This window comes from Siphateles boraxobius, unplaced genomic scaffold (genome assembly GCF_051911475.1).
Source record: "Siphateles boraxobius isolate OS27281-9 unplaced genomic scaffold, OSU_SipBor_1 73, whole genome shotgun sequence".
Taxonomy (NCBI): Eukaryota; Metazoa; Chordata; class Actinopteri; order Cypriniformes; family Leuciscidae; genus Siphateles; species Siphateles boraxobius.
Window position 1 is genome coordinate 452,501 of NW_027509201.1, and position 14,089 is coordinate 466,589.

A 14,089-nucleotide genomic window follows, 5' to 3' on the forward strand; every position below is an offset into this window, starting at 1 on the left:
ATACAATAATATAATATACATACAATGTATGTATGTATGCATGCATGTATGTATACATGTATGTATGTATGTACTGTATGTGTGTATGCATGTATGTATGTATGTATGCATGTATGTATGCATGTATTTGTATGTATGTATGTATGTATGCATGTATGCATGTATGTATGCATGTATGTATGCATTTATGCATGTATGAATGCATGTATGTATGTATGCATGTATATATGCATGTATGTATGTATGTATGTATGCATGTATGTATGCATGTATGTATGTATGTATGTATGTATGTATGTATGTATGTATGTATGCATGTATGTATGCATGTATGTATGCATGTATGTATGCATGTATGTATGCATGTATGTATGCTTGTATGTATGCATGTATGCATGTATGTATGTATGTATGTATGTATGTATGTATGTACGTATGCATGTATGTATGTATGCATGTATGTATGTATGTATTTATGCATGTATGCATGTATGCATGTATGTATGCATGTATGTATGTATGCATGCATGCATGTATGTATGTATGTATGTATGTATGTATGTATGTATGCATGTTTCCATGTATGCATGTATATTTTATATTTTTTTATATTTATTCATTTAGCTGACGCTTTTATCCAAAGCGACTTACAATTGCTATATTTCAGTGGTCGCACGCCTCTGGAGCAACTAGGGGTTAAGTGTCTTGCTCAGGGACACATTGGTGTCTCACAGTGGATTCGAACCCGGGTCTCTCACACCAAAGGCATGTGTCTTATCCACTGCGACGCCACCACCCTCAAAAAATACAAATAAAATATACGCTTAATGTCTGTAAAATATTCAAGCAAATTTTCCAAGCAAAAGGTTCTAAACTGAGAAGTTTATTCTCGAAACAAGGTCATCTTTTCTAAAGTAAAGGTCATCCACTTAATGCATTGAGAAACTGATCTCAATATTTGTCCAGTCCAGTACCTGTCTTTTGAATCGCTGGATCACCGCTGGCAGAACGGTGTCCTCTTGTCCGGGCTCGGGTGTTTTAATGATGAAGTCCACATCATGACCAAACTCCTTTCCCCTGCAGATTAAACACACAAACGCTCACCATAATGACATTATACACTGAATGCATGTTCACAGTTCAACAAAATAAGATGCACATTCTGTCAGCGGGAGAGGATTTGATGTAGATCATATGATGAGATACACAATAATCGTGTGAGTAACCGTACAGGGACATACGGTTCATTTAATGGCTTTGCCTTTTTCTATTACTCAAATAAGCCATTTGGCCCTGCGTCATTAAACTCCAGAGCGTCTCGAGTGCCGGAGCTGGCAGGCCGTTTATGAGTTTCACTGCTGTGTGGAGAGATTATGAAAATGAGTCTCGAAAACTGAAAGGCCTCGTAGGCAGCAAATTCAGGTGGGAGGAAGGAGATATTCGAGAATATTTTAGGTAAAAATATATAACAACTCATGGGGGGAGATACAACTTTCACAAGAGTTCAGTTTGAAATTCATAGAATGTTTTTTTAGTTCATTTTAAGCTGTAAAAAATATTGTGACAAAAATCATAAAAATCAAAAATTGCAAAAAAAATTTACCGGTAAATAAATCAAACTATTGTTTTGACCAGCATAATTGAATGAATAATTATTATTGAGAATTACGTCATTTATGAAAAATAAGCTTGTGTTTTGAAAAAAAACTACTAAGTCTATAATACATGTTCATGGACTTATTAAGAACAACTCTTCAATCCACAATTAAAATAAAATATAAAAAATAATAATAATATTAATAATATAGAAAAATAAAATAAAAATTACTTTAAAATGTAATATTAATAAAAAATAAATACTTTAAAATGTATTAAAATACATACATTACATAAAATAAATGAATTAAAATAAATGAACAAACAAATGAACAAACGAATGAACAAACGAATGAACAAATTGCTTCAAATGTTTCAGCATCCAATTAATCCTGATGGGTAAAAACTAGACTTGTCCTAATTATGATTATTTTTTAATCTTGTGGGGTTTTAATGTGTTCACTTGTTTACACTATAATTTTACAAAAATATGATACCGGAATTTTTGTTTGAAGGACCGAATATAATAAAATAATTTTATTTTACAGCTAAGCACAATAAGAGAAAACAAGCATTTATTCAACTGGACTGTTGACTCCTGAAATACTCCTTATACAGTATATGGGTAGATACAATAAGGCATATTATATGACATATTTGCTTCGTGAATAGATCAGGTGGTGCCATATTCAAGGACCATAAAAGCTAAACACAGTAAATGTTCACTTGAGCCGACTCAAATGAGTCTGAGCACCAGAAAAGCGTATGAATGTGATGTTTCTGGTTTTAATGGCAGGCAGTGAAAAACACAAGCGTAGGCACAGTATACGCATAAGAGGCTCTCAAAACTCTGAACATGCATTTCTCTTTTCTTCTGCTCGCAGATGCAGGATTAAAGTATGCCGAGCAAACACAACTTAATATAACCTAGCGCATGCACGCCAGGCAGCTTTTAAACGCTGCTTTTCATATATAGAACAGCAATGTTCGTAACTTTTTAAGAATTTATGCAGCTTGCGAATTATTTAGTGCGGGCGTCGTTTAGAAATGAGGTTTTTACAGCCGGATCCAATATTAGGTTGAGAGAAAACTGCAGTGGGACGCTTGTTTTTCAAGGGTACTCACAGATTTATGGCATGACATATAATACACAACACCTGCGGCTCTGTGCCAAAACCTAGTGAGCGGCCTTGCTGTCTACATAGGGAACATCATAAATGTCAACTCAAGTCACATTTAGTTCTGTAGCGCTTTATACAATACAGCTTGTTTTAAAGCAGCTTCACAGTAATAAACAGAAAAATAATGATGCAAACTTTAAAATCAGAGACATTCAATGTTCTGCTGTTGAAAAAGACATTAAAGTGGCATGTTTCAGTTGATTCAGTTCCGATCTATAACTGTGCAAAGTTCATTAATTATGAAATTTAATTCAGATATAAGCAGCACTACTCTCATTATTCCACTCAATTCAAGTTTTATTTTCCTCCAATAGTGTCAGTGCAGTAAATCAATAATATTTCTGAATATTGCACAGGAGACTCGACAGCTGATAAAAGCATTTGATGTTTGCATGTTGCGAAATTAGCACAGGAACACACATGATCTCATGATTCAGTTATGCGTTGCAACTCAATTCATAATGCAAACATTGCATTGCTGGAAAATTAAGAAATTTAAGAAATGTATACTTTTATTCAGCAAGCATGCATTAAATTAAACCCTGAAAAATAAAATGCATCACAGATTACACAAAAATATGGCTTTTCAATATTGATAATAATCATAAATGTTTCTTGGGCATCAAATCATATTATAGTGATTTCTGAAGGATCATGTGACACTGAAGACTGGAGTAATTATGCTGATAGCTTTGATCACAGGAATAAATTAAAATTTACTATATATTCACAAATAAAACAGCCGTTTTAAATTGCAATAATATTCCAAAATTTTTACTGTATTTTGATCAAATTAATGCAGCCTTAGTGAGCAGAAGAGACTCTTTCAGAAACATTAAACACATTGTACTGATCTCAAACAGGATTAATGACAGATAATTGAAGGAAACGATCAGTTCAGAGATAAACTCCTGGACGTCTGTTAATGGAGTGTGTTCGTGTAAACTGTGACGATTCGGCTGAAGCAGATGCAGGATCACGTGCAGCAGTGTTTTTAATTAAATAAACTTGAAACTAAACAAATACAAACACAGACTCGGTAACAAGACTCGGGGACAAGACAGCCAACATCCAACGTTACAACATTAAGAACTCACAAAGACTGAATTAGACACAGGGCTTAAAGTGATAGTTCACCCATAAATGTAAATTCTGTCAGTATTTACTCTCCCTCGTGTTGTTCAACCCCGTAAGACCTTCGTTCATCTTCAGAACACAAATTAAGATATTTGTGATTAAATCTGAGAGCTGGATCACTCCTCCATAGGCTTCTAAGGGATTGACACTTGTTTCCCGAAAAATTATTAAAGACATCGTTAAAATAGTCCAAGTGACTACAGTGTCTCAATCTTAAATTTATCAAGCGACGAGAATACTTTTTGTGCGCAAAAACAAACAAAAATAACGACTTTATTTCAACTATTCATTTCCTTCTCTGTGGGCCTCGGTCAGTTAGCGTAGTGTGATAGCGTAGAGCTACACCAGGCGTAGACGCTCACTATTGGCCGACGCTGGTCATGTGTGTGATGCGTGTGACGTACAACACAGAAGCGCTGCGCTGTTACACTAGTGAACTAGTGAACTTCCAACATAGTTGAAATCAATAGTAGAAATAAAGTTGTTATTTTTGTTTGTTTTTGCGCACAAAAAGTATTCTCGTCGCTTGATAAACTTAAGATTGAGCCACTGTAGTCACTTGGACTATTTTAACGATGTCCTTAATAATTTTTCGGGGAACAAGTGTCAATCCCTTAGAAGCCTATGGAGGAGTGATCCAGCTCTCAGATTTAATAAAAAATATCTTAATTCGTGTTCTTAAGATGAACGAAGGTCTTACGGGGTTGAACAACATGAGGGAGAGTAATTACGGACAGAATTATCATTTTTGGGTGAACTATCTCTTTAACTACACAGGAAAACAAGCTAAACAAGATAACAAGGGGGTGTGGTAAATCTAAAACACCTGGAGAGACTAGTTAAACATGACGGGGAACGTCCTGGTTGCGTATGCAACCCACCGTTCCCTGAAGGAGGGAACGGAGGACGTAGTCGACGCGACTGAAATGGGATCACGCTAGGGAGCCTATCATCTTCGATTACTATTGAACGAGCCAATGGAATTTGGCGTGCGTGATTTGCATCACACACTCCGCCCCCGCGGCGCGGGTATAAATACGGAAGTGGATGCACGCACTAGTTGCTTTTCGCTGAGGAGCCGAGAGTAACCCGGGGTCAGCGGTGGTCCAGCGGTAGTGGCAAGGGGACTACGTCCTCCGTTCCCTCCTTCAGGGAACGGTGGGTTGCATACGCAACCAGGACGTTCCCTTTCAGTCGATAACGTCGGACGTAGTCGACGCGACTGAAATGGGATCAACCATTGAACACGCCACTAACGCTGCCACCTTCCAGTGCCTAAACCAAAGCCTCCTGATGCCCCCGCAAACTTAAGGCGGGGAAGGACAGGGCTTAGGCCAGGGAAGTCACTGCTGTTCCTACAGGACCACTGGGAAAGCGTTCCCCGTACGTTGGAAGGAAGGGACGCTGCGGAAGCCACATCCAACCCAGAGGGAGGTAATGTGGAGAATACACATATGAACTGGGCGGCAACCGGGCAGTCTAACATATGGAATGTCACTGGGGTGGCTCCAGCCTAAGACGGGGGGAGACACACCGGACAGTGACGGCAGAGAGACTCTGCCGAGGGAAGACACGGGCTCACCGCAGGGAGCCGTATCGTGGAAGAATACACATATGGGGTCACCGAAGGGACCGCAACATATGGACCCAGCCTAACACAGGTTCCACACTGCTTACGAGTGGTAGGCCTAACACCAGACGTTCCGCACGTCCGACGTCGGAGGGGTGTGGAGGAACTCAACAGGGTTCAATTTTAAGGGAACTCAACTGGAGTAAAAAGGCGCACGTATCCAGTCCATAGGAGGGGAATGGCGCAGCAAGCCGACACTTGAACCGGGCTCACGGTGAAACTGGCTTCATGAGAAGGGAGCCCACGGGAAGCAGCGGTTCAACCAGGTGTCGTCCAGCCCCCAACTCTAGAATCTGTTTAGCAAAGTATATCGTCAACGCCCAGGCGGAGCCCTTTACACTCATCATAGAGGAGCTCAACACCTAAGTGGACATGTTGCATCTCGGATCTTTGCCGAAATGAAGGCAAGCACTAAGTGCAACTTTGCATGGAAACAGCCTTCCCTCTCTGCTGAATTCCAACAGATATTTGAAGAGCTGGTCTGAGGTCTATGACTTGCATTCTGTACACGTCCAAGCAAACGGACAGAGAAGCCAGGGCTGGATCTGCCTCCTCCAGGGCAGCGCTTGCAGGCTCACCACCTGCTCCTATTACGGGAGAGGTAGGAACCTTGGGCACAATCCGAGCCGGGGTCTCAGCCTGTGAGAGTTAGCCGGCCCAGACTCCAGGCACAATACGTTGACCGAAAGCGAGCAAGTCCCTACCCTCTAGTAGAGACCACGCGAGCAGGAGAACTGATATAACAGAATTTTTAACTCACTACCTGCAGTGGCTCAGGGGCGGTCTCTGCAGTGCAGTCGCACCAGGGACAAGGCCCAAGAGGATAAAGAGGGACACAAGGATTTACAAGACCTTGCTCCTCAGGAACCTGACGACCAGAACGTGCTTCTGCATACTTCTGCAACACGATGAGCGTCGCAACATCATTTTGAGGGTGATTCAGGAAAACAGCCTACTGCAACCCATTTTGCAGGAAAGAGAGCACTGAAGTGATCGAAAGCTTTCAGGATCTCCTCAGGAGAGAAGACGCACTCAACGACTAGGTTCCACTTCTAAAGGCGTAAGCACGCTACCCAATTCTAGGGGGTGCTCGCAGAAGTGATGGTAACTATCACATGTCTTGTGATAGCCACCTGAACCTCCGCGTTCAGATGTAAGACCGCCCGGAATCTCCGGGGGAAGAACGCGTGTGCCATCGTGCCCCGTCCCCGAAAGAGTTTCCAGGGGAAGTCAGGAAGGCTGTTGAAGGGAACCAGGTCTAGTTGGGCCAATAAGGGGCAACTATGAAGACCTGTTCCTCTCCTGACATGGCACGTAGGTGCAAGTGACGGGCGCAAAGGACAGGAGCATTGCTCAACACAACATGTGAAGATCACTGGGCTTCAGGAGCATTTTCTGCTCAGCACTTGGGTGTGACAAGTTCACTGAGCTTCAGGAGCATTCCTGCTCAACACCTGAGTGTGATAAACTCACCGAGCTTCAGGAGCATTTCTGCTCAACACCTGAGCACGAAGAACCTCACTGAGCGACAGGAGCATTTCTGCTCAGCACTTGAGTGTGACAAGTTCACTGAACTTCAGGAGCATTCCCTCACTGAGCTTCAGGAGCATTTCTGCTCAACACTTGAGTGCGAAGAATTTCACTGAACGACAGGAGCATTTCTGCTCAGCACTTGAGTGTGACAAGTTCACTGAGCTTCAGGAGCATTACTGCTCAACACCTGAGTGTGATAAACTCACTGAGCTTCAGGAGCATTACTGCTCAACACTTGAGTGCGAGGAACTTCACTGAGCACCAGGAGCATTTCTGCTCAGCACTGCGTGTGATGAATTCACTGCGCTACCTGTGATGGACTCACTGAGCTACAGGAGCATTGCTGCTCAACACCTGAGTGCGATGAACTTCACTGAGTTTCAGGAGCAACTCTGCTCAACATGAAGTGTGATGATCTCACTGACCTGAGCAGCGCAAGGCGACCCTGAGTCGCCGTCACTTCTTAGAAGGCTCACTGGGGTTAAACGTATTCTGCGGGCCCCTGGGACAGCTGGGACCCCGTGTTTGTCCAAGGGTAGTCCGCTCGGTTTACTCAAACACTGGCGGAAAAATAAAACCGGGGGGGCAATTGAGCGGCCCCGGAATGGTCAAGACCCAGCGGACCCAGGGGATGGAGTCTCCACTTGCCCTGGCTATAACTGTCGTGAGGCTCGATGGCGGCACGATTGAGTAAGCGGGAGGGGTGGAACAAGGCGCCCTCAGAAGCGTCTGACTCCAAGGAGGAGGTGACGGGAGAGTTTGTGACACCCGCAATGTCTAACAACTCGAGGCACGAATGCCCGTGTAGTCGGGGGTCGCCCAGGCCCCCGTTAAAACACGCCCTTTGTACATGGCCCCTCTGCTGAGGAGGGTTTGGCAGCAGACCGGGATGAACTATAGTCACACAGGGTGAGCTGCTCTGCCACGGTCACCTCGGGACTCGATCGTAAAGCTAGCGCTGAAGCGGTCACATACGGAGGAAGCCAACTTAGGCTGTCGCTATCGTATACCCCAGGAGCCTCTGAATCTTTTCAGTGGGACCCTTTCTCACTTCAACCCCAGCTGAACACATTCTCACTGGAGAGACGTGTTGGATCGAGTACCTCTCCAAAACTGAAACAGAGATACTCAGCCCGTGGGCGAGATTACTCTCTTCCAGCTGACCTGAAGACCCAACGGGCTCTGGAGCACTCGAGGGGAAGGACACCACGTGTCCTTCAGGCCAAAGCTGCAGACCAATCATGGGCCAAGATGGTCACAACCCACCACCTAGTAGCACGAAGAACGAGTTTACAACTGGCCTTCGTACCGGCTGGAGGAGCGGCTATATCAAATCCTTCGCCAGCAGGATAAGATAAGCACGCCCAAGTCAGGAGCACTGCTCAACACCTGGTGTGAAGAATATCACTGAATTTTCAGGAGCACGTCTGCTCAACACCTAATGTGATGTTACTATCACTGACCTGAGCGGGGTCGCCGAGCCTGAGGTGGGGCAGCAAAGTAGAGACAGTGGTGTTAGTGTGCAGTGCAACACTTACCTGTCTCCACCAGCGGCAGGGGACGTGAGAAGGCGGATGACCGGGTCCTCGAACGCCCCAAGCTGCCTGTTGGCGACCAAGGGAAGCTGGGGGATGTAAGGCTATTATACAGGGTCACATCCGCCATACTGGCCCACTTGGGACTCAGGAATAGAAAAATTGCTCTTTTTCTGAATATGTGGGTACCGCTGACCCCGTTTTTATAGGGGCCAGCGGCGGAACAGACACACACATAACAAAAAACTCCAGCCGGCCCTCCAACCAGCCAGAGGGAGTGGATCGGCGACCACTCCACAAGCAACTCCTCCATCCCTGAGAGCCCGTCCAGGTTCAGCGTTTTCTTTTGCGCTGGAACTTACCACCTGGCTTGGCAGCGCCTGGAGCGGGCTGGGCGCCCCTTCCGCGGCCGGCTCCGCGCCGGAACCTGGGTGAAGGCTGCTGCGGTGGTTCGGCGGGAGCTGAGGCGGCTGCAGGCGGACGCCCTCGGCGACGAGCAGGCGGAGGATCTGACCTCGGGGGGCGGGTGAAGGCAGCAGCGTCCCTCCGAGGCAGGATGTGCCGGATGGCCTCCGTCTGCTTCTGAGCTGTAGAGAACTGTTGGGCAAAGTTCTCCACAGCGTCGCCGAATAACCCAACCTGGGAAATGGGAGAGTCCAGGAACCGAACCTTGTCCGCATCTCTCATATCGGCCAGGTTGAGCCAGAGATGGCGCTCCTGGACCACTAGTGTGGACATCGCCGAACCCACCGCGCGAGCTGCAACCTTCGCCGCCCGGAGGGCGAGGTCAGTTGCAGTGCGGAGCTCACCCATGAGCTCAGGGTCCGAACTACCCTCGTGCATGTTCATGAGTGCCTGGGCCTGGTGGACCTGGAGCAACGCCATGGCATGCAAGGAGGAAGCGGCTTGCCCACAAGCTTTGTAAGCCTTGCCCGTAAGAGCGGACGAGAACTTACAGGCTTTAGAGGGGTGACGAGGATCACCTCTCCAGGAAGCGGCCGCCGTTGGGCATAACTGCATCGCAACGGCCCGCTCCACCGGAGGGATAGCCTCGTAACCCTTCACCGCTCCCCCATCAAGGGTAGTGAGAGGGGAGGAGCTACTCAGGCGGTTTCTGGCAGAGAAAGGTGCCATCCATGCCCTCGTAAGCTCCTCATGCACTTCAGGAAAGAAAGGAACCGGGGCGGCGGACTGAGAACCAGTACGGCCCGCCCCGATATACCAATCATCCAACCGAGACGGCTCGGGACACGGTGGAGGGTTCCACACGAGCCCTACCGCCTCGGCGGCCTTTTTCAGCATAGCTGACATCTCTGGATCTGGCTCGGGCAACACTGGTCTCCCGGAGGGAGGCAGCGCAGCCGAGTCATCATCTCCAGAGTTCAGCTCCCCCTCCGATGCTGCGATTGACAACGTATCCCCTGGAGGGGCCCCAAATGACACGGCTGGCCCGTCCATTACAGAGGGACCAGCGGGATCAATGGGGAGCTCCACCGGTTGCGGTGTGAAAGAGGAGTGAGGGACCCACGGGGCGTGGCCGGGCGGATTACCCCTCACTGTGATCCTCAGATCACCCAGCTTGGACGGCACCCCAGTCCTCCTCTGGGAAGGTAACCCAGAGGAAGAACAGGGGCGGGGCCCAGAGGTGGGGACTGCGCCAACGCTTTTAACGAAGGCGAGTCTAGATCTCAACACCGAGATGGACATGTTCCCGCAGTGAGAACATGTCTCATCCACGAAAGCTGCCTCAGCATGCTGTAAGCCCAAACATGCGACACAACTTTCGTGACCGTCAGAAGGGGATAGTGCCAGACCGCACCCAGAAACGCACGGATGGAATGGCATCTTGAAAAAGACGCACTCACACCCGTGTTGCTCTTTTAGGAAATGGGACCGTCACCAGTGCCGGAGCACACAGGGAATGACCGCGGCAAACACTGAATAGTCTTTCAACTAACAGTGAAGCACTCACTTCTCGCCCTCTAACCAACCGTCAACACACAAACAAACAGTAGAAATTTGATGCTGTTAAAACAGCAGTTGAGAGCTGAGAAGCTCGCGATCACCGCTGCACCACGCTGTAGAACACCAACACTGGAGAGGTCTTCCCGCAAGAACACCGACACACTCGCTCGTTGAACACAACAGCACTCTTCAGAGACATCAAAGACGAACGGCTCCGAAGCGAAAGGCAACTAGTGCGTGCATCCACTTCCGTATTTATACCCGCGCCGCGGGGGCGGAGTGTGTGATGCAAATCACGCACGCCAAATTCCATTGGCTCGTTCAATAGTAATCGAAGATGATAGGCTCCCTAGCGTGATCCCATTTCAGTCGCGTCGACTACGTCCGACGTTATCGACTGAAAGGGAACTAACTCACACCGTGACATAAGCGTGTGTGTTCGGTTTATTCATGTCACAGGATCTGGCTCCAGTCTGCAGCCAGGAATGAAAGAGTCGAGGGGAACCGGATCACAGAGCCAGTGTGTCGCTCGTCCTTTATCCAGACTTCAGCTAAACCTTCAAACCGATGGACCACACACCACACACACACACACACACACACACACACACTCCTGCTTTGATGGTCATCCGTCAGCATCTCACGGTTTAGTTGACATATAAAAGAGAACAAATGAATGGTGGATCCGCCAGAAGCAGCGTTTGATCCTGCCGGCCGACTTCAAAACCTCTGGGAAGTTCATTTAACACTTAATATTCAGCAATATTAATACTTTGAATGCACTGACACTATTGGATGAGAACTGAACTGAGCTGGATGATGACATCACTGTTTTCTCCATGAACTGAACTCAATCCATAATTGATGAACTTCACAGTTATTGAACCGAACTGAATCAAGACTGAACTGATTTCAGCTGAATAATGAATGTTTGCTATTGTCTTTTTAGAGCTGCTTTACAGCAGAATTGAATTTTGTGCATCATTGAATTATTATGTTCCCGTTTATAAGCTAATTTTAAACAATCTGTACTGTATTAAGCGCTATAGAAATAAAGCTGACTTGACTTGAAAAATGGTAATTATGATTATGACAACAATTTTGGTAGAAATAAATTCTGTATGTTAAGTGATTTTATTTTTCTTACTCTTTATTTATTTAAATGTTTTATCATGTTTGTTGGAAGTTACGTCGTACCCAGTGTTATTTTAGTATTATTTATATACTAATATAATATATTTTTTAATATTTTAATTTAGCTGTTAATTTGACTTTTTAGTATTCATTTTTATGTAGTTTATATTTTGGCGATTTTGTCATTTTTATTAGTTTTAGTTTTACGTGTGTGTGTGTGTGTGTGTGTGTGTGTGTGTGTGTGTGTGTGTGTGTGTGTGTGTGTGTGTGTGTGTGTGTGTGTGTGTGTGTGTGTGTGTGTGTGTGTGTGTGTGTGTGTGTGTGTGTGTGTGTATATTTTTTTTTTTTTATTATACATTTTTTTTCGTGTAATTTTAATACTTCAACTTCAACTTATTTCAAATAGTTGCCAAGGCAACGTGTCTAATTTTTGTTTAGGTTTACGATTTTAAGTTTAAGCTTTTTTTCTTTAACTTTATTTCAGTTATTAAAAAAGTTTTGAGTTTTAATAGTTTTAATAAGAACAAATAAGTTAACATTATTTAAATAATAATAACGTCTATAAGTTGGACCATGTGAAAATTGCATTGTTGATAGAAAATAAAACACAGATAACATGTATGTTACATTTTACAAATACATTTAGAAATAATGTAAAATAAAATGACATTATAAACACCATAAACATGTATTTTAGTTCCTCTCACTCCACAAAAAAATCCTTAAAATGCTACGCAGAACAGGAATGAAAAACATTAGTATAAAACAAGCACTATTAGCGGCATCCTGGCATTTATTATAAACACCAAGCCTAAACAAATTGATGTCATTTAACCAGCCAAATTAGTATTTCTGTCCAGTTTTATCACTATTCCTCATCAAATATGAACAAACTAAACTGTATCATCAACATTCACAATTGCATTCAAGATCAATAGCAAATTAGCCTCCACTAATACAGTCCTGCAGCGCTCGCCCTGTAAACACAATCATCCCGACACGTCTTGAAGTCTGTCGCGGTATAGCTAATGGCAACAGAGTGAATCCGAGTGAAAAAGAGGGTCTCGCGGGGTCATTTTAGAGGAGCTTATTGAGTGGGCGAGCAATGTGACACTGTTCATTTAAGACTCAACAAGCATTGCTAATGTGCTAAAGTTCAGCGCCGGCGTGTGGGAGTTCCAGCTAGCAGTCATTCTAGACTCAAAAACATGCATACATAAACCTGTGGCCAAACAAACATTATTAGCTTTAATAGGCATACTAGCCCAATGAAGCACACGGAGAAGTGCATAAGGTCAGATTATATTGGAGTCATTTTAATTTTGATGGTTAAATGTGTATGTGTGCATGTGTCTTGCATTTAAAGAGGACCTATTATGCCCTTTTCAGTCTTGATGTTGTTTTGGGCTCTACTAGAACAGGTTTTCATGCATTATTTTCCTCATATTCTCCATTGTTGCGGCTCCTCTCTTCCCAGTCTGTCAGTAACACTCTGTTTACTTCCTGTCTTCACTCTCAGAAAAAAAGGTACAAAAGCTGTCATTGGGACAGTACCTTTCAAAAGGGTTCTAATATGGACCATTTAGGTACTAATATGTACACTTTTGGTACCAATATGCACTCTTTAGGTACAAAGGTGTACCTTTTGAAAAGGTGCAGCCACAGTGACAGCTTTTGTACCTTTTTTTCTGAGAGTGTATGAAGCCCCTCCTCCTGAAAAGCACACTGTGCTCTGATTGGTCGGCTGGAGCAGTGTGTTGTGATTAGTCGAGCACTTCGAGTGTGTTTGGGGAAATGTCCCGCCCCTTCCCATAACCGCCAGTTTAACACACTACTAACTAACTCAACCAGGCCACGCCCCTTTATTCTGCGTATTAATTATTATAATGAGGAATATTGTAACATGTTCGTTCCCGGAAGAAACTCAAGATACAATGGAGGCATTTCAGGAGTTCAGAAACACTGACGCTGATATAGAGAATAATTTTGGAAACCTTTTTCATCCACAGACAGCAACATCACACACTAAAGAGAGATGAACATGGAAAAACATAATAGGTCCTCTTTAAAGGGGTTGTTAAGGAAATATATATATATATTGTCATTATTTACATTCAAACCTGCATGAAATGTTTAGCAGAATGTTTATGCAGCTGAGGACGGATCTATCCTTTTAAGGAAAATGTATAATATATGAAGTTATGCACTAATGCACACTAAGTCTCTCAAAACATGCAAACCCATAAGTCTGAACTGGAGCCGCACACCCATAAAGACCTCCTGAAATATCATTTTTGGCTTACGAGATATTACATGACAGCTATTTACTTGATGTCACACTGAAATCCCCGCTTTAGGAGACAGTATTCTGCTTCTCA

At 44.5% G+C, this 14,089-nt stretch overlaps 1 protein-coding gene across 1 annotated transcript in view; it reads right to left on the minus strand.

Annotated features, from left to right (window-relative positions):
- Positions 1-14,089, minus strand: part of dntt (deoxynucleotidyltransferase, terminal) — a 184,088-nt gene that overhangs the window by 117,934 nt on the left and 52,065 nt on the right. The window contains exon 8 of the mRNA XM_077217389.1: positions 975-1,077. Within this exon, the coding sequence (XP_077073504.1) occupies positions 975-1,077 (103 nt within the window). The remainder of the gene's footprint in view (positions 1-974; positions 1,078-14,089) is intronic.